Source organism: Salarias fasciatus, chromosome 15 (assembly GCF_902148845.1).
Source record: "Salarias fasciatus chromosome 15, fSalaFa1.1, whole genome shotgun sequence".
NCBI lineage: Eukaryota > Metazoa > Chordata > Actinopteri > Blenniiformes > Blenniidae > Salarias > Salarias fasciatus.
In genome coordinates this window covers 15,407,439-15,430,278 of record NC_043759.1, presented here as the reverse complement: position 1 = coordinate 15,430,278, position 22,840 = coordinate 15,407,439, and the positions used below count along the sequence as shown (strand labels likewise).

The following is a 22,840-nucleotide window of genomic DNA, read 5'->3' as shown; positions in this document are numbered from 1 at the left end:
CAATATGGTCATTCGGCGGTCCAGGTTGGTTCCTCTGGTGCAGGAACCTTATGTTTGACACCCCATTTCAATTCCAAGGGTTCTGGTTAGTCAATAAGTGCACCCTGGTGTGTGTGCTGCCTTCCACAGCTCCTGTTTCCTTTCGTGGACTTATTGCCGGGATGACATTGACCTGGGAGCATCAGAGGTCACGCACAGAAAATGATCAAACTTTTAATGGCTGAAGGGCTGAACATAAATAATCTTAATGTACATTTTTTGCTTTGCATCAGATTTAACCTCGACCCTGCCGAACAGGAACCATTGATCTTTTCATTCGTCTTCCGGACATTTAGTGACATTGATTCAGCGTTTTGCCCTTGTCTCCATCACTCCACACCCATCTGTCTCTTAATGTCTTCGTGCCCGCCTCTATCTCTGACATCTTTCACTTTATGTGCGTAGCCGGTATTCAAACCGGGCCTGAATGGCCGATACAATGAACTCACGGGAGGTGTGGTCTGTCCTGTAAACCCACAGCGCTTCATCAAAGGGAAAACAGTCTCAGAGCACTGAATGGGCCACATTATCAGATATACTTCACTCTAATACAAACACTGAGCGTCTCATGTTTCAAAAAATATATTATTTAAAAAGAAAATCATGCTATTCTTTCATTCTGCAGCACCTATTAAAAAGGTTATTAGTTTCACACAAAGTTACAAGAGAGAAACAACATTTTAAATGAAAATACACTGGAAAAAAAAAATCAAAATTGCAGTTAAAATTTGCGTGAAGTCAGCATCTGTGATTCTGGAGCTGCTCTGTCACTGTTAGTTTCTGTATTCAGGATGACATTGTTGTGGATCTCACAGTGATCGAGCTGCAGATTCTATTCAGGCTTTCTGCTCATTTTACACATGAGACGCCGCCTGTCACAGATCATTGTGGTTCATGACAGGAAGGGAATCTCTATGTTTTACCAAAAGTACCCTGGTTAACTTGACCATCACTGTTCACCTGCAGACTGACGCACTGCTGCATCTTCATCTAGCCCATCCATCCGTGGACGGCACCTATATTATGTATGGCAGGTTAATCTTGAAAATGTGACACTGATCTCAGTGAGGTAAGCTGGGTAAATAAATTTCAGACAAAAAAAAAAAAACATTTTGCTGAATTCTACAGGTGGGAAGAGAACTGAAAAGTTGTGATCAAGTACAGCTATAGCTTTCAAAAGTATGTTATTTTCCGAAGTGTGCAATTTTATGACTATTTCGCACAATTTGCTCATTAAAACGACTCCCAAGTATCGACTGATTAGTGTCTTTATATCAATACATTCCCAAAACAAACTAGAGAGAGACAAAAGCACAAACTGTCTACAGTAGTTTGTATAAAAACCTGCAGCCGCACAGCTGGATAGTGGCTACTAACACCTCACTGTGAGGATTTCCCAGTTTGAGTCTGGCCTGAACCTTTCATTGTGGAGTTTGCATGTTCTCTTTCTGTATTATTTCCCCTACAGTCTAAAAAACATGAGTTTGAGCTTATTTAGCAACTATAAACTCGACAGAGAAACGAGTCTTGTTTGTCTCTCTGTTCGCCCTTTAACAGACCCCTGTCTTCAACTGGAGCTGGCTTGGACGAGCTTCAGGTCCCTCAAACCCTAAAATGGAAGAAGTGAAACTCTGCAGATGTCGCCACAGCGTGAGCAAGAACACTCTTTTAAAGGCTGCCATCAGAATTTGAGGTGAAGTCATGAATCAAGGAGCTTGTTTACGCTGCAGCTTCTTGCGCTGGGAGGAAAGTAGATAAGCAGCAATCGGCGGGAGACGTGTGGGAGACAGAAACAGGACCACTTTGTCCTCCCGTGTTTTCACTGCAGTGTGGCCTGCATCTCGTTCCCTGAGGGCAACGGGCAACCTTTGCTTTGACTGAGCATGCTCCGAGACGGCTGAATTATGTCACCGCTGATCAATGCGAAGTTTCACCACACCCAAGTCGGATGACGGGCCGGCTCGTAATCTGAAAATGATAGGCCTGCGAGCGCAGGAGCGCGAGGAAATCTCTTCGCCTCACAAGATATACATGCTTATGTAAAACGATGGTATGTTAGAGACTTTTAGGAACTTAAGACAACAAAATGTAGCTCTCATGGCCTTTGAACCAGACTCATTTTAAAGCCTACAAACAAAATGTTCTACTGCTTGAGAGAAAACCTTGTAAATTCCTGCACCTCTGCTTCCATCTGGTGGCTCGACATCGTCACAGACCGGCCATTTTTATGACCTCCGAAGGAAAGAAGAAGAAAAAGAAAACAAAAACCAGATGCATTCTTCAAAACAGTAGCCTTTTTAATACTTTTTTTTTTTTCAATTCACCATTCATATTGCAGCCAAAGAGATTATTTCTTATATTATCAAAAATCATTGCAAAATGCAGTATCATAAATATATGGCAATCTCACATATAAATATATACACATATACTTTTTGTACACATTTATCTGAAAGGTCCCTTAGATGTAAAAAATAAGTGTACAACCATCCTAGAAATCTGTTGGAAACTTGAAAAAGTCAGCACAGTACTTAAAAAGAAGAAGTTTAAATACAAGTGCTTAAATCTTTAGTGGAAAAAAAGAAAAAGGAAAAAAAGGCTGTTACTATAAAGATTGGTTTGATCTTGATCAGGATGCATCCTGACTGGTTTTACATTTCAAATACCCCTTGAGTTCATGTAATGAAAGTGTATAACGTCTTCAAATACATTCAATTAAATAGAGGTTATAAAAAGGCAACATTGGCAGAAGCATATAGTATAAGTGCATTTCCCAAAAAAAATATCAGATTACTCCGGAAGTTTCGAATCACACGGGTCTGGATTTGGAGTGTGACTGCCTGGCAGATGGTATGAAGTTAAAAAAAAACTGAGCGTCCGTCAGGAAAGCAGTGGGAAGATTACGAGGAAGACAAGAAGAGGGATTATTTTGTGCTTATTCTGCCTCTCATGAGGAGGTCCTTTTTGTTTTTTTATAATCTCCTCCTTTCCCTGATTTGTGAAACCATCTCTACTGTCTTCTCACCCACTAAACTTCTCAGTGCCAGTCTTCATCGTCGTCATCCTCTCCTTCGGAGGAGTCTTCCTGGCTGCTGCCCTCTGCGTCCGCCACCCTCCTTCCAGTCCCGTTTCCCTCCCGCCGGCCTTCCTCCTCCTCTTCCTCCTCCGCCGCCGCCATCGCCGCCGCCGCTTCTGCCGCCGCCTTTCTCGCCCGGGCCTGAGCCACCGCCTGCTCCTCCTGCTCCTTCTGGCGCAGCGCCGCCGCTTTCTTCTCCTGCTCGGCGTGACTCTTCATGTGGGCGCTTCGACTTTTCACTTTATAAAAAACCCTGCAGCGAAAAAAACAGAAGAGAGGAAAGTAGAAACAGCTGAGTTTTCGGGACGTGAGCGGCCGCACCGGACCGCAGTCGGATCGTACCTGCCGCATTTCTTGCAGGGGAATATTGCATCGGGATCCTGCGGCGGCTTCGTCGGCGCTCTGGTTTTCTTGGCGGCGGGCTCGGCCCGGTGCCGCTGAGGCGCCGGCGAATCAAACGCCTCTTTCACCACGGGGTCCAGCTCCTTGATCATCGGCATCGGTCCTGCCTGGAGCAACAAGGACATGCAGGTGTAACCGTTAGCACACCGCCAAACCTCATTGAAAACACATTAAAGTTAAAGTGTGTACTGTCTACAATTATTCTCCACCATCGAGAGCTTTTCTTGTAGCACAAGAAAGTGACATTCATTTGGAGTGATAAAAAGACAAAACATAGCAATTAGGTGTGTTCACATTAAATAAACTGCAGTAGAAGGCAGAGCATTTGAGCAGGAAGTGACACATAATCTTAATCTGATGACGATCAAACCGGCTGCTTTCGGTCTAAGAAGTCATCTTATTTTACAAATGTGTGAAGCAGGTTTCATATTTTTATTAGAATGGGATATTTTGTGAAATTCACAGGAAAACCACAACCAGCAGGAGTTTCCTGGTGCTAATTTCAGGGTCCAGTTCCTATCTGTGTACTTACATAGTCGTGAGCCTGTAGTGACTGAGCTACCCTCGCCTGATGGCTGCTCTCAGACGTCTGATCAGTAAAAAGCCTCCCTCTTTTCTTCTCCATCAGCTTCTCCTTGACCGATTTTCGACTGCTGGGAACTCTGCAAAGGGACAAACCAGAGAAACGACGTTATTACATAATATTACAATATCGTGGAGATCTGCATCCCTTTGTGACCAGCCCCATCACTTCTCATTCACTCTTGAACTGAGGATTTTCTCACTGTGAGGCGGCAGTACCGTCCACTACACCACCTTGCCATCAAAAGGACGTCGGTCTCATTTAACTGTTGAGTCACTCTCACCTTGATGTCCATCACAGTGTCCGGCTGCTTCTCCGCAGGTGAGTCCGGGGGGCCAAAGGTCAAAATGCTGTTGCGGCCGATCTTCACCTGCTTCTTGTACGTGTAGTAGAACTCCACACACTGAGCCACGGTCTTCGTCCGAACCTTTAAACGGGAAAAAAAGAGGATTTATTACAGATTAACTCCACTGTAACAAGTAAACCCTTCATTTTTAGGTCCCACGGTTATTAAAGAGTTGAGGAAGCGTTCATATGCGTGACGGTAACTAAAGCTTTTGCCTTTTTATTGTTTCCTCTGAGTCCGATTTCTTCCTGCATGAAAAAGGATGCAAATCACTGCCTCTAATTCTCTTCCCTTTTTGATAAATTTTGGAAATATGCCTTCCCGTTTGTATTCCTGTTAACAAACACAACCTTCCCGACACGTCCCCAGTCGAAAAGCAACTGCAGAAAATATCAACTCTGAAGACATTAGCATGATTGCTTTACACCAACAATCCGCGTGTGAAGGATTTATTGATGCTTCGCGGAATCCATTTAATCCGACTGAAGAGTGTTTTTCTTTTTTTTTTTTGAAGATTTATTTGCGTCGATTCATGAACGGATGAACCGTCAGGTAAAATCAATTAGCGTACCAGTTTCTGCACCAGGAAGAAGTCCTTCCTGTAGGCGGAGATCCCCTTATTGAAGTAGCGCTTCTCCTCTGCAGTCCACCGATCAGAGCCTGAGAGGAAAGCAGAAGAGTCAGACCGAAAGCAGGAAGATAGAAGCAAACTTAACTGGTGATGAAATAAAAGAGCGTTGAAAGAGATTATGTTAAAAAGAAAAAAGTCGTTCATGTTTTACCTGAGTAGTGGTAATTTTCAAGGAAATGACCTTCAGGGAAAATAGTGTCCTGAAACATCAGACGTCCGAGTGTTTCCTGAAAAATCAACGTCGCAGTTAGAAAAGCAGATTTAGCAACGTGGCGCATTTAACAGCAAATAATAGTAAATATAATAGGTGTAAAGTAACAGCTGCAAATCAATCTATCAATAAAGACATCATTATTATTGTGGTGTCAATTTTCTGTGTCAGTGTGTGTGTGTGTGTGTGTACATGTAAATGTGCAGTTGTGTTTGCAATTATTTTTCCTTATAAACACTTGTGGAATTCGAGTTGCATTTTATCGCTCACCAGGAAATCTCCTCCGCTTTCATGTAAACAATGCAGGACCAGCTCCTGATTGGTTCCTCCTCCTCGTAAAACACTGGAGCACGCCATGTTCATCAGGTCCTCCACTGGAAACACGACAGCGACGGTGAGAGAGGAGAAGACGGAGAAAAAAAAATCATGTAGATATATGGAGAACAGATGAAGCACTGACGGGTCTCCTGGCTGCCGTGTTTCAGGCTGGCGTTGTCCGCAGGAAGCCACAGCAGGTCGGCCTTGTGCTGGTCCGACTGGGAGGAGAGCTGATCCTGCAGGTCGGGGATTTCTGCCTGGTACTGCTGGCCGATGTTGATGCGCCTGCAGACCAGGTGACGAGTTAAAAACATCTGTTCAGAACTGCAAATCGGATTAAAATCAATAAAAATAAAAGGGCCGGTTGGACGGTACTCACGGTTCGAGGCTGACCGGCGTGGCATCGGTAATCAGCGGCAAGACGGGAGGCGTAATATCTGAACTTGCTGAAAGAAACAATTAGAAAAAAAATAAATTCAGACATCGCCAGAGAAACGCGGTTGAGCTGAACTCCTTCTCGGCCTCCTCTCTGAGACTCACTGGAGCGCAGCAGGCTGCGCGCCGCAGACTTCGGCGTCGGAGGCGGCGGCAGGATTTGGCTGCTGGCGGCGATGTTGGTGAGGAAGGTGGAGAAGTATAAGCCCGAGCCCTCCCGCACGGGGGACAGGATGGGCGGAGGCGTGTAGGGGGGCAGGGACAGGGGGTTATCCGGCACCCGGACCGGCGAGCGCAGGTTGCTCTGGTAGGAGGTGATGCTGGAGTAGACGGACGGAGGGATGAAGGTGGACGGCCTCGGAGGGGGGATGATGAGGGGCTCCGGCCGAGGCCGGCGTTTGGGTTTGAATTTCCCGTCTTCGTCCAGACCTGAATCGTCTCCTTCCTAGACGTGAGAGAGAGAGGGAGATTTGTGTTTTCTCAAATCTCAGTTTGACATCAGTGAGGCTCATGTGAACATCCAGCTTGGAGTCATTTGTTTAACCTTTCGGGTTTATATGGTCACTGCCGAAAAGTCTCCAAAGACTCTCGGGGATCTGGAGGAACTCAGTGTGGTCCGAGTCTGAATAAACATCTACAAACAGGACTTTTGTGAATGCTTCATGGGGGAATGCGCAAACTAAAAGTGCGGCGCTTTCATGGCGAGTTGACGAGTAAATAAAAAACAAACGGTCAACATACAATGACGACGCAAACGCTGGTTTCAAAAAGAAGAAATCCCCGTCCCTTCGCAGAACCGACCTGGCCAAAGCCCTCCGTCATGGAGTTCCTGAGAGTCCGCCGTTGAGCAACGATGACCGAGGGCTTGCGATCGGCCTGTCCGGCGTGCCGCTCCGCCGGGCCCGGCCGGCCCGGGGCCCAGCCGGCCGGGGGGGCCGCCTGACCCCGGTGCACGGGCACCGACACGGGGATGACCAGGGGCACCATGGTGGTCTGCCGGCCTGGGGGGCCTTCTTCCTGCTGGGGGGGGGGGGGGGGGGGGGGGACAATAAGAGAAGTGTGGAGACGGTGAAAAGTGGAAAGGAAAGAGAAAGCAGTCAGGAGGTTGAGGAAGTGGAGGGGAGGGCGAGAAATGGATTGTGATACAAAAAAAAGGAAGTGAAGTTAACAGTCATTCACACACACTGGTTGTAAAGCAGAGTAATGTTTGTCCTTGAATGAAACGGTGCTCGTTTTGACATTTTCCGACATAATTATGTATTAAAAGATTGATTTTTTTAAAGATTATCACAAAATGCCACAGTCCTCTTCCTGTTGTTCCCGTCTCACCCTGTCTACTAACCATCTTCTCCAAAGAGTTCCTCTTCTCGTCTTTTATCCAAATACCTCCACTATTCTCTCCCCGCCAGCGTTCCCAAACCATCTCAGCCCGCACTCTAGCTGTATCTGCGAACTGCTCCACCCCATCTGTTCATTTTTAATCCCGTTGATCCTGGTCATACAAAAGATGACAATACACATACAAAAGCATTCCTCCGGAAAAATGTGCCATGGGAAATGGACAGAAACTAAGCATGATCACATTTCTTGTGCTTCGACCAGAAAATGTTCGATAGTTTGGGTGGATTGAAGCACTTTTACTCCCTTGTGGCTGAATTATTTGAACTATGAGCGAGTTACATTAGTTGTGAATTATATAATTGAGTTATAATAGCTAGTGAGTGCCTGCTAGGACTGATGACATGCTCAAAAGGAACCTGTAGATTACACTTTTTTTAGTTTTTGTCGTTTCGTCTACGCCTATTTCCCAAGTATTTTAACTATTTGCAGACTGATCACTGGTATTTCCGGTCAGTGTAACGTTTTCAGTGATTATTGATTTTGCAAATCAGAGTGACAAGTATAAATCAGTTTTATGATTTACAAGGCAAGTAGTGAAGTTAAGACATTCGAGTCTCTTCTGCTGACCCCGTCAGGTGTCGCTTGCTAACCGCAACAGGCTCTGGGGTGTGAATAGTCAGATTAAACCTGTTTGGCTTGTGTCGGGGTAGAAAAAGGCGTGCGTCTGCACACAGCCCCTCCCTTCCACTGCTGAATGACTGGGAAAAGGCCTGAGGAATGTGGAGGTGTGCAGACATGCAGCTGTTCCAACTGTATCCAGCATGCACACTGCTGCACACACACACACACACAGGAAAAAAAAAAAAAAAAAACTATGACAAAACCCTCCAGGATATGCACTAAAACCTCAGCGCGGAGCAAATGGACACAGGCTGAATTTAGCGAGCTTTACTTGTTTACCGTGCATGGAGCAAAACTGCCTAGGTGAAAATAAAAGGCGATTGCAGTGGGTGTGCCGCTCAGAAAGTAAACAGTAAATCCTGCGTGGCAAGGTTACAAGCGTTGTCTTTCTTACTGCGATAAAATGAGAGCAATTAAACTTAACAGGAAGGGGGTCTGACAAAACAACCAATCTTCGGTTTGCAAGAGCAACGTGGTGAAGATAATATGGACTGTACGGCACGATTACGCACACTTGTGAAAATGCACGCCGACGCTGAGAGTTGTGGGAGTCAAATAAACAGAGTGAAGAGAAGGGTTTTGTAAACCGGAGGAAAGCTTTTTTTCCTTCTGCCTGCAGCCGCTTGCAAACGTTACAATCACAAGTTGGTCAACTGTGCCTGTAAACATTGTCCTAACAAATGTTTTTTTTTACTATATGAACATGTTCAGTGGAAATGAAATGAGCTACAGCAGGAGTGTGATGAGTCGTCGTTTTAACCTTGACAATTTTTGCAGGCACCATTTCTGACGCCTTCTGAGCGAGGGTTTCCAGGTTGATCTCCTTGGACGCCCTCCTCCTCCTCCGGGTGATCTGGATGACCCCTCCCGTTGTCACTTGGCCGTCCGCTCCTCTCGCTCCCTGCACACCCGCGACTCCGTTCTGGGACGACGGGGGCGGCGGCGGCGGCGGCTCTTTGGAGGGCTGGGCCCAGATGTTGGCCGGAGGAGGACCCAGCGGGGACTGTCCTTCTCGGGAAAGGCGACGCGAGCGCCGAGGGGCAGCCAGCGCTGCATCCGCTCCTTCTTCAGGATGTGTCACGCCCTTTTCGGGGCACGTATCAGGTGCAGCTGACGCGCCGCAAGCCTGAGCCTCTGGTTCCAGCCGAGGCTCCGGCGGCTGGACGTCCTCTTTTTTAGCCGCGGTGTCGGGTGGCCGAGGGTCAGGGGGCTGGTAGGCTCCAAAGTTTTGGGTCTGCTGCTGTTTTGGCTGCACTTGCGTTTGCGCCGTTTCCTGCTGAGGCACAGTTTGTTGCTGCAAGTGTTGCTTCAGGTGCTGAATTTGTTGCTGCCGCTCTTGTAGCTGCTGCTGGTGATAGCGCTGCTGCATCTGCTGCATCTGATGCTGCTGTTGCTGCATTTGATGCTGTTGTATTTGGTGTTGCTGCTGCTGCTGTTGTTGTTGCTGCTGCTGCTGCAAATGTTGCTGCTGCTGCAGCTGAAGTTGCTGCTGCTGATGCAGCTGTTGTTGTTGTTGTTGTTGTTGTTGTTGTTGCTGTTGCTGCTGGTGATGATGATGATGATGGTGCATTTGCTGCTGCTGGATCTGGTGTAGAAGCTGTTGCTGAGTTTTGGGCTGCTCGCTATAGGGCAGGTTTGGCATGGCCTTATTCCCTGGAAAAACAGAGTAATATTCGGATGAAAACTGCTGCTTGCTCGGCCTGAACGTTGCCTGGAAGGGCTGCAGCATGGAGCCCTGCAGGCTGTGAGAGGAGACATGCGGCTGGCTCTGGAGCTCCACACCTTTGTGGCCGTGCTGATAGGCCTGTATCTGAGCCTGGTGCATTGCAGCTGCAGCGTGTTGCTCCCACTCGACTCCCCTCCCCTGAGTTTGGGCCTGCGTGGCGTCTCGATAAGCCTCAACAGATCCGGGTAGCTGGTTTTCTGTGCCCATCGGAAGAGCCATTCCTTCATGAACCCCCTTGTGGAACGCCATCTGACCCCTGGCGCCGCCGCCGCTCATGTAGGTCCCAAAGTTCTGCCCCCAGGCCGGAGCTTCCTGAGACCAGTTTGGGGCTTGTATGGAGTCCTGATGAATCCATTTTACGGGGGCAGCCTGTTGATAGGGCAGCATATTCTGCGGCCCCTTTTCTGGGTTATAAACACCGGAGCCGCTCGCAGAGTCACTGTGGCTTGACTCCAAAGCTGGAGGTCCCATACCATAATAAACCTCCCCCGGATGCTGCACAGCCTCTTTCATGACCGCAGCTCGGTGTTTACCGCTCTTGTCAGTATTTACCTGAGAAGGAAGACTCATAGTAATTACATAAGCTGCGAAAATGTTGGGAGTTGGGAGTCCAAGCTCTGAGCTTGTGCAAAGTTAGTTCCTCTGTAGTGCGCTTTCACGGCCTGCGGCTGAGCAATTGTTTAATGGTGTATTCAGAGGTATCTGGGAGGAAATATAAATCCCAAAGGAAAAGTGCAGGGTGGAAAACATGCAGCCCTCCTCTGAGAATCAAATCTGAGCTTCGCAGTCGATTTCTTTTCGTCCTCTTCGGGATGCCAGACCTTAAGAGAGAGGAAAACAAAGTTAATAACTTTGCTGATCCACACACAGAGTTTCTAAGCAACTTTTAGTAGCTGTCTGCAGTAAAGAGGAAACTGAGGCCTACAACAGCAAGCAGCCCTGTCAGTTCAGTCGGATCTCACAGCGCGCCTTGTCAGGGCGAGTGGAAGCTTTTAAAAAGCTTACATTTTGACATTTACGTCCAGGTGCATGCAGACGGGACACGGACGCAGGAGTTTAGCGGCGGAAGGCAGCAGCAGCGCGGCGGCGCTGACAGCGTAGCTGCCATTTGGCATAACAAGACATACAGGAAACGGAGGGGCTAAAGCAATCAGCCGAGCCTCAGCCACTGATGTTATGTTCGAGCCGAGCAATGGGGAAGCTCCTGAGGGCTGAGCGCTCTTAGGCAACACGGCAGATTAGTGCGCATTAGTCAAACACAGTGTAAACACACCTTTTTTTCAGTGTCGCGCAGGGTTGTCCATGGCCAGCTCCGCGGAGTCACTTTGGCTCCGATCAAAGTCGAGTGCGTGCAGATCCATGGAGGGATCGGCGCGCAGCAAATGTCACAACTCTGTCAACTTTCCCCCTTCAGTTTCTCCGCGCACAATATGGCGAACGGGCGAGCCGACGGTCCCACGGAAAGATCCTCCAAACTCCGGGCGGGCCGGGGACGCTCATTCACGCCGCAGTTGCACTGTTGCGCGCAGTGTCCGTACAGCCGCGCTGCACTTCCAGGAAAACATGTCCACAACTTTCTCCCTGCACCGAACGGGTAAAACCGCACGCGAGACGGCGAATGTGTGGAAACTCCGCCGTGCAGCGGCGCGCTGAGGTATTTCATCAGATTTACACGTTGCAGTGGCGGGACTGCGCGGCTTCAAACGCCGCTGCGCTGCGCTCGTCCGGAGCGCGTGAGAAGCTGCGAAACTGCGCAAACACGCAGGAAGGTGCGCACCCCCAAACGAACCGCCTCACCCCAAAACAGCGCAGCTCGAGGCGGCCAACCGGACGGTGTGGCCACGCCCACAACGGCATCCGTGTGCGTTTGATTCGCTGGCCGGGCTCTCCCGCAATGAGGAGTCTCAGCTTACCGCAAATCAAAACAAACTGCTTCTATCTGCTATTTAATTTTTTGTGTAGTTAAATGTATTTATGTGTATATATTTTATGTTTTAAATATATATGATTGCTTCGTATTTTATATTTTATATTATTCTATATTTAGTAAATAAAAACACCAGTGTTGATAGACAGTCATAAACACTCCTAAACCAGTGGGAGATCCACAAAAAAATGTATCAGGTATTATATTTTCTCATCAGATTGAAAATCTGAGATTTTAATCTGTTCCTGAAGGGTTTTCATTATCTCCCTGCCGGTGCTGTCTCATCCAGCTCAAAGTACTCAGGTTGCATTTCACAAGAGAGAAACTATCTTAAATTGACTCCAACCACCGATGAATCTACTTGTACAAGATATCACCTAACATCCCCCCCAGCTGGACACATGTTCTGCCTTGTCTAAACCTATTTTCCAGGTTTTCACAACAATTTGTGTTTTAAGGACATGTTCCATTTGAAATGAAGACAAATGACTGTATTTCTGGGTACATTTGAATGGAAACACAAACTAACTCAATGGATGTTGAATAAAATTGTAGATAATTCATCCTTCTCATCCAAGTGGCTTCAATGAGACTCATACATCAAAAATGCATTCATGCATAATTTGGCCCTCAGAAAGTGAAGTCTTCACTACATAAACCTTTTCATCTTCAAAGTGAAGATGAAAAGGTTTGTTGCCCTCATGTTGATAGAAGTTTCCCATCTCTCTTCTCTCTTGGTTTCTCCTCTAGTGCTCACTCCTTTTTCAGTTTCCCCTCTCCTTTTGAGCTGGACCTGTGCTCCCTCCTCTCTAGCTGCTCCTCTGGTCGCTCCTCTGTGGTTACTCCTCTGTAGTTGCTCATCTGTAGTTGCTCCTCTAGTCATCTCTCCCCTCTGGTTGCTCCTCTCCTCTTGTTGCTGCTCCCTCTGTTCGGGATGCGGGACTCTGCGGATCAATCAGGCGCGAGCAGTCCCGTGACGTCAGCATGCTGCTGGAGCATCGCTCCTCATCCTTTAGCAGGCTAGCTGGATGAAGGCTAGCCGTGGCTAACGTCAGCCATGGTCCCTTTCCTCCTCCTCCACCGCCTTCTTTCTAAAATAACCAGCGGTTCAGAATGACTCGGCTAGTTCGCAGCGGACGGCAGCATGGGGACCGTTTGGATTTCACACGCTAGCTGGAGTCGCAGTGGTGCAGCGAGGCGAGGTAAGAGGTCAGAGAGGGCTGCTGCCTAACGGGCTTCCAGCTAAGTTAGCTTGTTTACAGGACCACCGGAGCCGCCGCATTACACGGGCGGGATTAGCTCATTACGAGGCTCATCTTCTCTAACAGCGACTTATTAGCTATTCATGACCCCCGGCATATTACTGAGTTATGCTAGCCGCGTTGCTCTGCTGGCCGACGTTAGCTGCGCCGTTAGCGCCTTGTGTGGTCTTCGGAGGGGAGCAGCTAACATGTGTGGCTATTTAAATGCTCCACATGTTTCTGTGAGAGCCCGCAGTAAGAATCAATCAGCCCGATCTCTTGCGGCTGTTTGCATTTGCTGCAGGCTCAGCAGAGTGTGGGGAAGCTGAGCTGTATCACATTATGTGCTTGCTCCATGTTTTCAGTGAGGGGCTTGCGACACTGATGCCAGGTGCAGGCTGCAGCTGAGAGCTCTCAGGATGAGTGGGGCTGGAGAGCACACTGACATCCTGTCAGTGGCAGACGTGGTCAGGGACAGATGGAAAGTGGTGAGTGTCACTAAAGCGTGGGGCATCATTTCATTCAGTAACAGAGCATCTCATGTTTTCACAGAAACACTGAAAGGGTTGAAACTGACTTTTCTATCCATGCTTTTAGGCAAGGAAGATAGGCGGCGGGGGCTTCGGGGAGATCTACGAGGTGCTGGATCAGTTGAGTCAGGCCACTGTTGCTCTGAAAGTCGAGTCTGCTCAGCAGCCCAAACAGGTCCTGAAGATGGAGGTGGCCGTGCTGAAAAAGCTGCAAGGTGAGTGAAGCCGTGTCCTCGAGGTCATGAGTGACAGTGATTATCTCTGGAGGTAAACACTAGATTGTGAGGATTTTCTGTCATTTTGAGTTGATAATGATACCACTGCTCGCAGACATCTCTTCTCTTGTGTGGTCACAAATTAAAATGTTAATGTCTCAATTTGATTGAAAGAGCACTTTCACTTTAGTTACAAAATAATTACATCCCAAAACAGTGTGTGAATCTCAGGCGTCTCGCTTGAAGCATCAAATTAATGAACAGCAAGTTTATAGATATCTTTATCATTGTTGTAACTTGATCACACGTATATGGTTCATTTCCTTGCTTACACATTGCTAATTATATTTAGCCACAGAAGGTCCTGAACTTCCATTAGGAGCAGTTCAGGCTTCAGGGCCTTGCACAAGGACATATTGACATATAGACTTAGCATCTCCTATAGGGATATAAAACAAGTGTCTCTACCAACTAAGACAAAAAGCCCCACTTATAGAAATACTAAATTTGTGTTTTAATTTCATCAAACCTGGGTGGAGGCATTGCTTTCATTAAACACGAGATGCCGATGATGCCATGATCGAACAAACACAGAGCGTCGAAACATCAGGGTATAAATGAGAGGATTAGCTGATGTTTTTTTCAGAGATAGAATAAAACATCTGAAACTAAAGAGTATCTATTGCTTTCAGCAGGCCTCATTATTGCTTGTCAAGTGTTTTTCTCACAGTTTACTGCCCCTCCTCAAGCTGAGTCTTGGCAAGTGAAGTAAATATTTGTTGTGAATAATTAATGACCACAAATATAAACATCAGTGGGCTTGAGATATTAGCCGCAATAAACAGCAGATCCTCTAGTGATCAGCTAAACCTGCCTGTTGATGTTTTTATTGACAGGCAAAGATCACGTGTGTCGCTTTGTGGGCTGCGGCAGGAACGATCGCTTCAACTACGTGGTGATGGAGCTACAGGTACGATCCCCGCCAGTCGTGTGCTTCATTCGTAATTCCGCTCTGTTTTGTGACACGAGGCCCTGATTTTGTGTCTGAAGGGGAGGAACCTGGCAGACCTGCGCAGGACGATGACTCGTGGCACGTTTTCCGTATCCACAACTCTGAGACTCGGCAAGCAGATTTTAGAGGCCATTGAAAGCATCCATTCTGTCGGCTTCCTGCACCGCGATATCAAACCAGTAAGTACGCCTGGATTGTCAATGTAGCATAGGTTAATTTGCATGTGATTTAACCATTTTTTTCCTGAATGAATTTGTTATTGAACACAGACAGATAAACTCAGTTATTTTCTGTTTAACTTCCAGTCAAATTTTGCAATGGGACGATTAGCCAGCACCTGCAGATGCTGCTACATGCTTGATTTTGGTCTGGCCCGTCAGTTCACCAACTCCAGCCAGGAAGTCCGTCCAGTAAGTCAACTTCACGAAAACATCGTTTGGACTTTTATTCATCTGGTTTGCTCGCCTCATGTCTTCGCTGAAAGGATTTAACCTATGTGCCTCTCACCAATTTAGTGCTATACTATTATTGTCATCTAGAAAATGTAATTCCTCAAAAAGACAAATATCTGTGTGTCTATATTCTAGCCTTCAGGACTTTCTCAGTATGACTGTCCAGTCTTTTTTCCTTTATGAACTATACTTAAGTTATTCATGAGGTGCAAGTCAGTACAAGCAGTGCTGTAAAAGATACATGCTGCTTTTCTTGCATCAGAACTTCATTTGACCAGTTTCTTTTTTTTTTTTTCCCCAGCCTCGTCCTGTTGCAGGTTTCAGAGGAACTGTGCGATATGCTTCAATCAATGCTCACAAGAATAAGGTAAGCTCTGACAACAGACACTTCTTTGCTCCTGCTGATGGTACAAAGGGTGTAGAATATTTTGTTGTCACACTCATGCTTGAAAGTTTGAAGGTGCAACATTGTTCGCATGCATATTTAAAAGAAGCAGCCAAATTACACTTGTTTCATAACACATGCACACTGTGTTGTTTTTACTAAATAAGGTAGTTTATGTCACACGGCTGAGGTGTGTCGTCCAGCTGTGGATCTTGTTGATGCATCACTAATGATAAACTTTTTAAGTGAACATAAATGATCTTAATTAAGAGATTTCATGGCGAAACAATGTGTCTCCTGTCATTTCTCCCCCTCTTTACCTGTCATGTTCTCTGTCTGAATCTGAAGGAAATGGGTCGTCACGATGACTTGTGGTCCCTCTTCTACATGCTGGTTGAATTTACCGTTGGCCAGCTTCCCTGGAGGAAGATTAAAGACAAAGTACGCGCCTCTGACATCCTCGCTCTGAACGTGTGATGCATAGCAATGCCAGCCACTCACTTCTCTTTTTTTTTTTTCTCTCTCTCTTCGCAGGAGCAAGTTGGGAATCTAAAAGAGACGTACGACCACCGACTCATGCTGAAACACCTTCCCTCAGAGTTCAGTACTTTCCTGGATCACATCATGACCCTGGACTACTTCACCAAGCCTGACTATCAGGTCAGCGTTTGCTCACCGCCGTCGTATATTTGCATGCGCCTCGTGTTTCGCTCTCTCCCTCCGACTGTCAGATGCTGACGCGTGTGCATTTTTGTTTTGTCTGTGACAGCTCCTGATGTCAGTGTTTGAGAACGCCATGAAGAGCCACAATGTGCTGGAGAATGACCCTTATGACTGGGAGAAATGTGACTCTGAGGAAGTGCTGACAATCACTGCCGCAGCCACCACTGCACAGCAACTCACTCGCCTCACCCCAGCGTACTTAGGGTAAAAACTAATGAGGAACCATAACTAAACTGGATCACCAATGATATTTTTTCATTTAGCTTTAGGATTTCTGTGTGCTGCTTTTGCTCTTGTCGCGTCGGGGTTTGAAACTTCCTTCACACTCCGTCGGCCGTGCGTTAAAATATACAGCTGCAGCTTTTTTTAGTCCGCGGATCTGCACAGTCAGAGATCTCTGAGAAGTTGCCGCTCTAAATTGTGTCGTGGAAAAAGAGCTCGAGGGTGACCTTGCGTTTCTCTCGCAGCATGGCCAACGCTTCAGTGCTGCCGGGCGAGCTGCAGAGGGAGAACACGGAGGACGTCCTGCAAGGGGAGCGCCTCAGCGACGCCGACAACTGCCCCCCGATACCCACGCCGACCACCCCCGGCGGCGACGTCTGGGAAGAGATGGACCGCAACCGAAACCATAAACACGCCCCGCCAACAATCAGGAAGGTCAGAGGAGAGCAGTTTACTCCCAGCAGTCAGGATGATGCTCTTAAAGCATCGTACTGCAGTGTCGTTGAAAGCCGTCATGTTTCTCATTTCTTTTCCATGCGTTGAGATTCAGAGTTTAACTGCGGTGCCGTGGATGTTCATGTCCTCCAGTCATGAATACATCAGCACAGGGTGTCTGCACGCCCATAAATGTAAATCTTAGTGGTTTGTGTGTTCACTTTGCCTGGAGATACAGCAGTGAGCTCAGCTCCCTAACCTCTGGTGGTATATCTAATGCTGGCTTTGAATAGAAACCCATTAGGAGCTCGTCTGCTCTCACTCAGAGGCCTCTCTTGTTCAGCAGTGAAAATCGATTATTTTATTTCAGATATTAAAACACTTTGGATCTTTTTTTTTTCTGTATGACTACAAAAAGATCCAAATAATTTCATGTTTGATTTTATTTTTACTAGTTACGGCTAGTTATGATGATTTCATTTTCATTCAATATTTGTCCGTTCATTTTTCAACTAGCAGATTTGTACATGAATGATTGATCAGGACGTTTAGAGAAAAGATGAACATGCAAGCAGGGTTCTTCCTTTTTATGTCATCATCACTTTGAAGGAATTCCTGTTTTAGTCTGATGATAGAAGCTGCTGAAGCCAAGGTAGACAATAGTATTCCTGTAGAAAATATACAAACATTTTAAGTGAATGGCGATCTGTACCGAGTCCCACAAAGAAATAACACTTCAGTACAGAATGGACAGTTATTCATCTTAATTTAAAGGAATTTTTGTAAAAAAGAATTCATTTTATAAATTCCAACATAAATTAGTAATAATATTTACTTTTGGACTTGAAGAACATCAGTACTGTTACCAGATACCAGTGTCTATTTGAAAGGTTTGACGCTGAGAAAACAGAACAGAGAGACGTCAGTACAAGTAATGTAAATGTTTTATCACTTGGTTCTCTTCGCCAGGATGAAATGTCTCATTTTATGCTCATCCTGCACCCGTGTGGTCTTGAATCTTAGACAAAGATGTTTTGACTGCACAGCTAGCACCCAGATACAGATTTTTTTAATTATTATTTTTTTTTATTCCCACTCATTTGTAATTCAAATTAGCACTATAACAGCTTGGATCCAGGGTTGCAGTTTATTCCTTCTGCAGTCTGAAATCAACAATATTTCCTCACTTTCATTTGCACTTTAATCTCCTGCTGCTGTTTTTATTATATTGCAGTGTGTTGTTTTAGTTGCTGGCATTGGGGAACGAACATCTTGCATATTTACCTGTTTATGTTTATTAATATGTGCAGTCCCTTTCATAGATATAAAAGTAGAAACGTTTGCATTTTGTAAAGCGTACAGTCTTACAATGTAAAGTGGAATATGGAGCATGTTGGTAAGGTCATATGTAATTTGAGAAAACCGTCAAATACCATCACAGTGTAACATTGCATCGGTGAAAGTGTCGTCAATAACGTCTTCGCAGGTGATGAGTGAGGATGAACACAGTCAGAACCAGGGGAACCAGAGTCCAAACACAGGCTCCATGCAAAGCTCCCCTCGGCGTGTGCGATCAGAGACCATGTTCCTGGACCGGGCTGCGCCGCTGCTCCGGAGGATGAGGCACAGTCAGAGCTTGGCCTTTGAAAAGAGGCTCGCGCCAGAACCCAAGCCCACCATCGAGCGCTTCCTGGAGGCCTAGTTAGTGCTCCATTTGAATTGCAATCAATCTTGAAAATACAACAAACATCTCAATGCTTTTCATATTTGATTTGTTTTGTTATTTTTTTTTTTTTTTTCCAGCTTAGGCAAGCGTCCTGTCCTTTCTCAAGTCGGAGAGAAGTCCATTCCTGAAAAAGGATCTGGGCAGCAGACGCCGTCCTGCAATGAGGAGCACTCCGGCACGGCGACCCCTGACCCAGAGGAGGGCGCAGCGAGCAGCGGCTACGTCGCCGTGAACTTCAGCCCCGTGCCTCAGGAGGGGGACTCCCAGGAGTGGGTGATGCTGGAGCTGGAGCAAGGCAGCGGCTCCGGAGGGAGCAAGCCTCCGGCGGACGCCCTGCAGGACGACAAGGGCGCCGGCCGCGTCGCGCCTGAAACCGAGAACCAGTCGTCCGAGCCGCAGGACGGCCAGTCCACCGCGGTGCCCTCCAGCCCCGTCCTGTCGCAGATGGCCATGCCCGGCACGTGGCTGCTGGGCCACAGGCGGCTGCCGGGGATGCTGGGACAAATGCCCTCCGTCATCATGGGAAGGCCTCAGATGGAGCAGGTAGGAGAAACCACAGGTCTGAACGTTACGGCTTCATCTTATATCGCAAATTCATAATGATCGGAATGCAAATATTCTCAGTATTGCAACAAACACATTGTGGAGGAAGTGAGAGCAAACGTATTTCCAGAGCACCACAGCCGTGTGCTGAGCATGGCATCACATGCACATTGTTTAAAAGCAGTCATCATAAATTCACTGATGGATTTCACTTAAACAATGAAACTTATCTCTTTTACATTCCTGCTCTCAGTCCTCCAGCTGCGCCCCGCAGTCTCCTGTGCAGGAGAAGAGCGATGCCATTCCACTGGAGGCACCGTCTGGAAAATCTGAGGGTCTTGAAGAGGAAGTCGTAAAGGATGGGGAGAAGCTGGATGCAGCGCCAGCGCCCAGTCAGGCCAAAGGCCCTGCAGCCCATCTGACCGCCGACGTAGACCCAGAGAGCGATTCCGGCCTGCCCGATCGGTCCTCAGAGCCCCATCAGCAGCCTCAGGCCGACCTGGGAGGGGGCGCCGTGGAGAGCACCGTCACCGTCTCCTCCTCTCCACCTCCGGCTCTGCTCAGACGGAGAGACTCTCCCTCGTCCCCCAGACTGAGCCGGATCCCCGTCCGAGACCCCAGCAACCCCCTGGACTCTCCGAGCAGGGACCTCAACATGGAGAGACGTCACCGCTGGAGCAGTCCGGTCCCCGGGTCGCCCACCCACTCGCCCTCTCCGTCCCTCTCCTGCGACAACCTGCCCTGCGCTCTGCCGAGGGACAGGCTGCCCTCCGAGCGAGGCTCCAGGTCCGACTGCGCAGGAGAAGACCCCCTGTCCCTGTCCTCCTCGTCGGGCAGCAAAAGTAAGATCCCACGTCCCGTGAGTGCCACCTTCGTGCCGGAGCAGCTCACCAGCAGGTTCCTGCCCCGTCCACCGCCAGGGAAGCCTCCCATCCGTCCATGTGTGGACAGCAGGTGTGTGTGCTGCTCAGCGGAAACGTTGTATTTTAAGTAGCTTGTTTTATGGGAGAAATGCAATAGCAGTCATGGGATGTTTGGCTCTATTTCATAAGAAGAAAAATTCTATCATCCAAGATCCTTTAAACCTTAGGTTGTTCCATATTGTTGAAGAACGTCTTGTGTTCTGTCCCCCCAGACGCCGGCGGTTAAGGGTGCGCGCCAGCAGCACCAGTGACGCAGACTTTTTGGCCAGTCTGACCCAGCTGATGCAGGACCGCAGCGGGATGCTCTTCAGCCCTCCCCCCCGCCCCCGCAGCTCCTCCTCCTCCCTGCAGCGCTCGCTCAGCTCCTCCCCGTCCCGCCAGGAGCTCCGAGACGGCGCGGCCCTGCAAGGCCGCAGCCGCTCCCCGTCCAGCTTCTCCAGCTCTCCGCCCCCCCGCCACGCTCAGCCGCAAGACAGACCCGGCGGGCAGCCGCAGTGGGGCCACAGCCTCAGAGGCAGGGGTCCGAATTACGAGGGGAGAGGCTCTGGCAAAGTGACTCGATGATTTTCACACTATTGAGACGATCCGGATTGTGCAACTGTAGCGAGAGGCTGCGTCACACCAGTCCCTGATAGCATGTGTAAATACGGTATTTACTCAAGGGAATGTACTGTATGTAAAGTAAAATGTATGATAAATTGTATTTATTTATTTATTCATATGTCGGATGCGTCTCCGAAGACGTGACATCGTGGCTTGATACCTGCAGTTGAGACGATTGCTGAGAAAACCTTGAGATTGCCAACTTTTACCTCCCATTTCACTGTTAACACTCCATGTAGGCCTACTATCAGACCAAAAAGATCATGTTTAATACTTGAGGGATGTAAAAATAACAACTGTAGATATATATGTATATACCATGAGGAAGAATGGTATACAGTAATAGAAACTATGTATTCACATAAAGAACACTATAATAGTACATAACACGACAAGCAGCATACCAGCATCAGCGTTCCTGGACAGAACCGGGGCATGCGGCCCTCTGTTGACCTCACCTCTGTAAAACTGCTAGATTAATGATCGGGTGCAACAATGACCCATTTCTGCATATCACGTTGTAGTAGTGCGCTTTTACGTTGCTAGAGAATATTGGTCATGCAAAAAAGAATCGGCATATTAGAATGTACATGTAAAGTGCACTCATACTTAAGTATTGTTAAAGTGCATGAGTATCATGGCAAATCTTTTGTTTTTGTTTTATTTATTTGTACAATGGGCTAAAGCATCTGTATTTTTATCGAACTGCTTCTGATCAAATACATCATGATATGAGTCAACAATGACTTGCGGTTTATATTTATTTAATGTACATATTTTACCGTTTTTACAAATGCTAATTGACTTCTGTAAGTTTCTGTCGATAAAGGTCAATGCAGACAGTCTTTACCTTGTCTGGTCTTGAAATAAGAAGACCAGACATATTGGTTGTTTAAAAAAAAAATGTTTATTTACAATTCTTTGTCAATATATTGGTTTCTGACTGAGCACAGGTGATTTTGCAGATGGGGAGCAGGAGCTGCAGGCTATGGAAGAAATGCTCGACAATCAGGCTCAGTCCTTGGAAATGCCTGCTCTCTCCATCGCCTCGGGAGTATTACCGGTACACACCCCAGGAAATGCAGAAAGCAGGAATCCATGGCAGAAATTGCGAGGACAGAAAAGGGAGGGGACCAGCAGCACATCCGTTCCAACTCAGTGCCTAAAATGCAGCCAGTCTGGGGTCATTTGGTAATGCGTAGGTCACATCGTCTGCATTTCCACACAGCAAACAGAGCATGGTGTACTCCTGGAGACGACAGAAGAGATCAGTTAGAAAAAAAAAAAATCAAACAGAGGCTATTCCTAGTTTAATAAGAATCACCTACCTGATAATAATCAGTAACAGTGAATGTGTATTCGTGCCTGGCGATGACATGGTCACAGTGTTTACAGACATCTGGAGGAACAAACAGGGCGAGAGTTAATATAAAATCCAAAAGGAGTATTAGTTAATTTTTAATTACAAAAGACGAGACTTGTACTGCAAAGGCTGTACGAACATATTCATGTAAACTTTAAAAAAAAAATCTGATAGCATGACCACCTAGTGTCAAAGAGGCCTTTGGGAGTAGGGAAAGGAGTGCAAAGTGGTAGTTACTTTAGCTCTGATTTATTATTATTTTGGTACAACGCTGTAATAATCTGCCAGAAACACTGACGGTCATATGTGATAATCTCCACCCCGTCATCTTCCTCCGGGATTTTGTTTCTAATCAGGACAAAGTCCCTCTGGTGGCACGCGGCACAGCCGCGGTAATTCATCAGGTAAGAGCCGTCCTCCAGGCAGGTGGTACCCTGGAAATGGCATTGAGAGACAATCATGTGATGTTCCTACATGGCACTGATCATTCCACTCCTAAGATTTCAGGCAGAGGAACAACGCTGTAATAAAGTAGCCACCACCCCAGATAGCTAACAGCATCAACATCGTACTCAAAACTCTCTGTTGTCTCCACTCACCCGGTCTGGGTGCTCTTTTTGGACACAGCCGTTACACATTTTAATCTAAAACTATTTGAATGATAAAAATCTACCAATAGTTACAAGTTCCGAACAGCTAGCGGCTAAATATTTTGTAGCGCAAACCCCTCTTCCGCAGTGACACTCGCTGT

General features: G+C 47.2%; 3 protein-coding genes across 4 annotated transcripts; 1 reads left to right on the top strand and 2 right to left on the bottom strand.

Annotated features, from left to right (window-relative positions):
* Window positions 1–3,485: 3,485 nt before the first annotated feature.
* Window positions 3,486–11,590, bottom strand: mideasa (mitotic deacetylase associated SANT domain protein a). Of its 2 annotated transcripts, none has more exons than XM_030110418.1 (12): window positions 11,063–11,590; window positions 8,824–10,610; window positions 6,843–7,058; window positions 6,147–6,486; window positions 5,986–6,052; window positions 5,749–5,891; window positions 5,559–5,662; window positions 5,229–5,304; window positions 5,018–5,106; window positions 4,384–4,527; window positions 4,050–4,179; window positions 3,486–3,624 (listed from the first exon to the last, which is right to left on the bottom strand). In XM_030110418.1, exons 2-11 carry the CDS (start codon window positions 10,357–10,359, stop codon window positions 4,111–4,113), a joined length of 2,784 nt encoding a protein of 927 aa, XP_029966278.1. In that variant the 5' UTR covers window positions 10,360–10,610; window positions 11,063–11,590; the 3' UTR covers window positions 3,486–3,624; window positions 4,050–4,110. The 2 variants fall into 2 exon arrangements, with proteins under 2 accessions (XP_029966278.1, XP_029966277.1); XM_030110417.1 differs by having other exon boundaries at window positions 6,843–7,061; window positions 11,063–11,589.
* Window positions 11,591–12,747: 1,157 nt separating this feature from the next.
* ttbk2b (tau tubulin kinase 2b) lies at window positions 12,748–21,469 on the top strand. The gene is made up of 15 exons (XM_030109489.1): window positions 12,748–12,918; window positions 13,323–13,445; window positions 13,555–13,702; window positions 14,599–14,672; window positions 14,753–14,893; window positions 15,020–15,124; window positions 15,468–15,533; window positions 15,900–15,992; window positions 16,086–16,211; window positions 16,321–16,478; window positions 16,742–16,931; window positions 18,418–18,632; window positions 18,735–19,200; window positions 19,454–20,154; window positions 20,336–21,469. Exons 2-15 carry the CDS (start codon window positions 13,377–13,379, stop codon window positions 20,685–20,687), a joined length of 2,904 nt encoding a protein of 967 aa, XP_029965349.1. The 5' UTR covers window positions 12,748–12,918; window positions 13,323–13,376; the 3' UTR covers window positions 20,688–21,469.
* A 145-nt stretch (window positions 21,470–21,614) lies between these two features.
* Window positions 21,615–22,837, bottom strand: churc1 (churchill domain containing 1). Its single transcript, XM_030109493.1, has 4 exons — window positions 22,689–22,837; window positions 22,388–22,523; window positions 22,055–22,125; window positions 21,615–21,975 (listed from the first exon to the last, which is right to left on the bottom strand). Exons 1-4 carry the CDS (start codon window positions 22,725–22,727, stop codon window positions 21,889–21,891), a joined length of 333 nt encoding a protein of 110 aa, XP_029965353.1. The 5' UTR covers window positions 22,728–22,837; the 3' UTR covers window positions 21,615–21,888.
* Window positions 22,838–22,840: the final 3 nt, after the last annotated feature.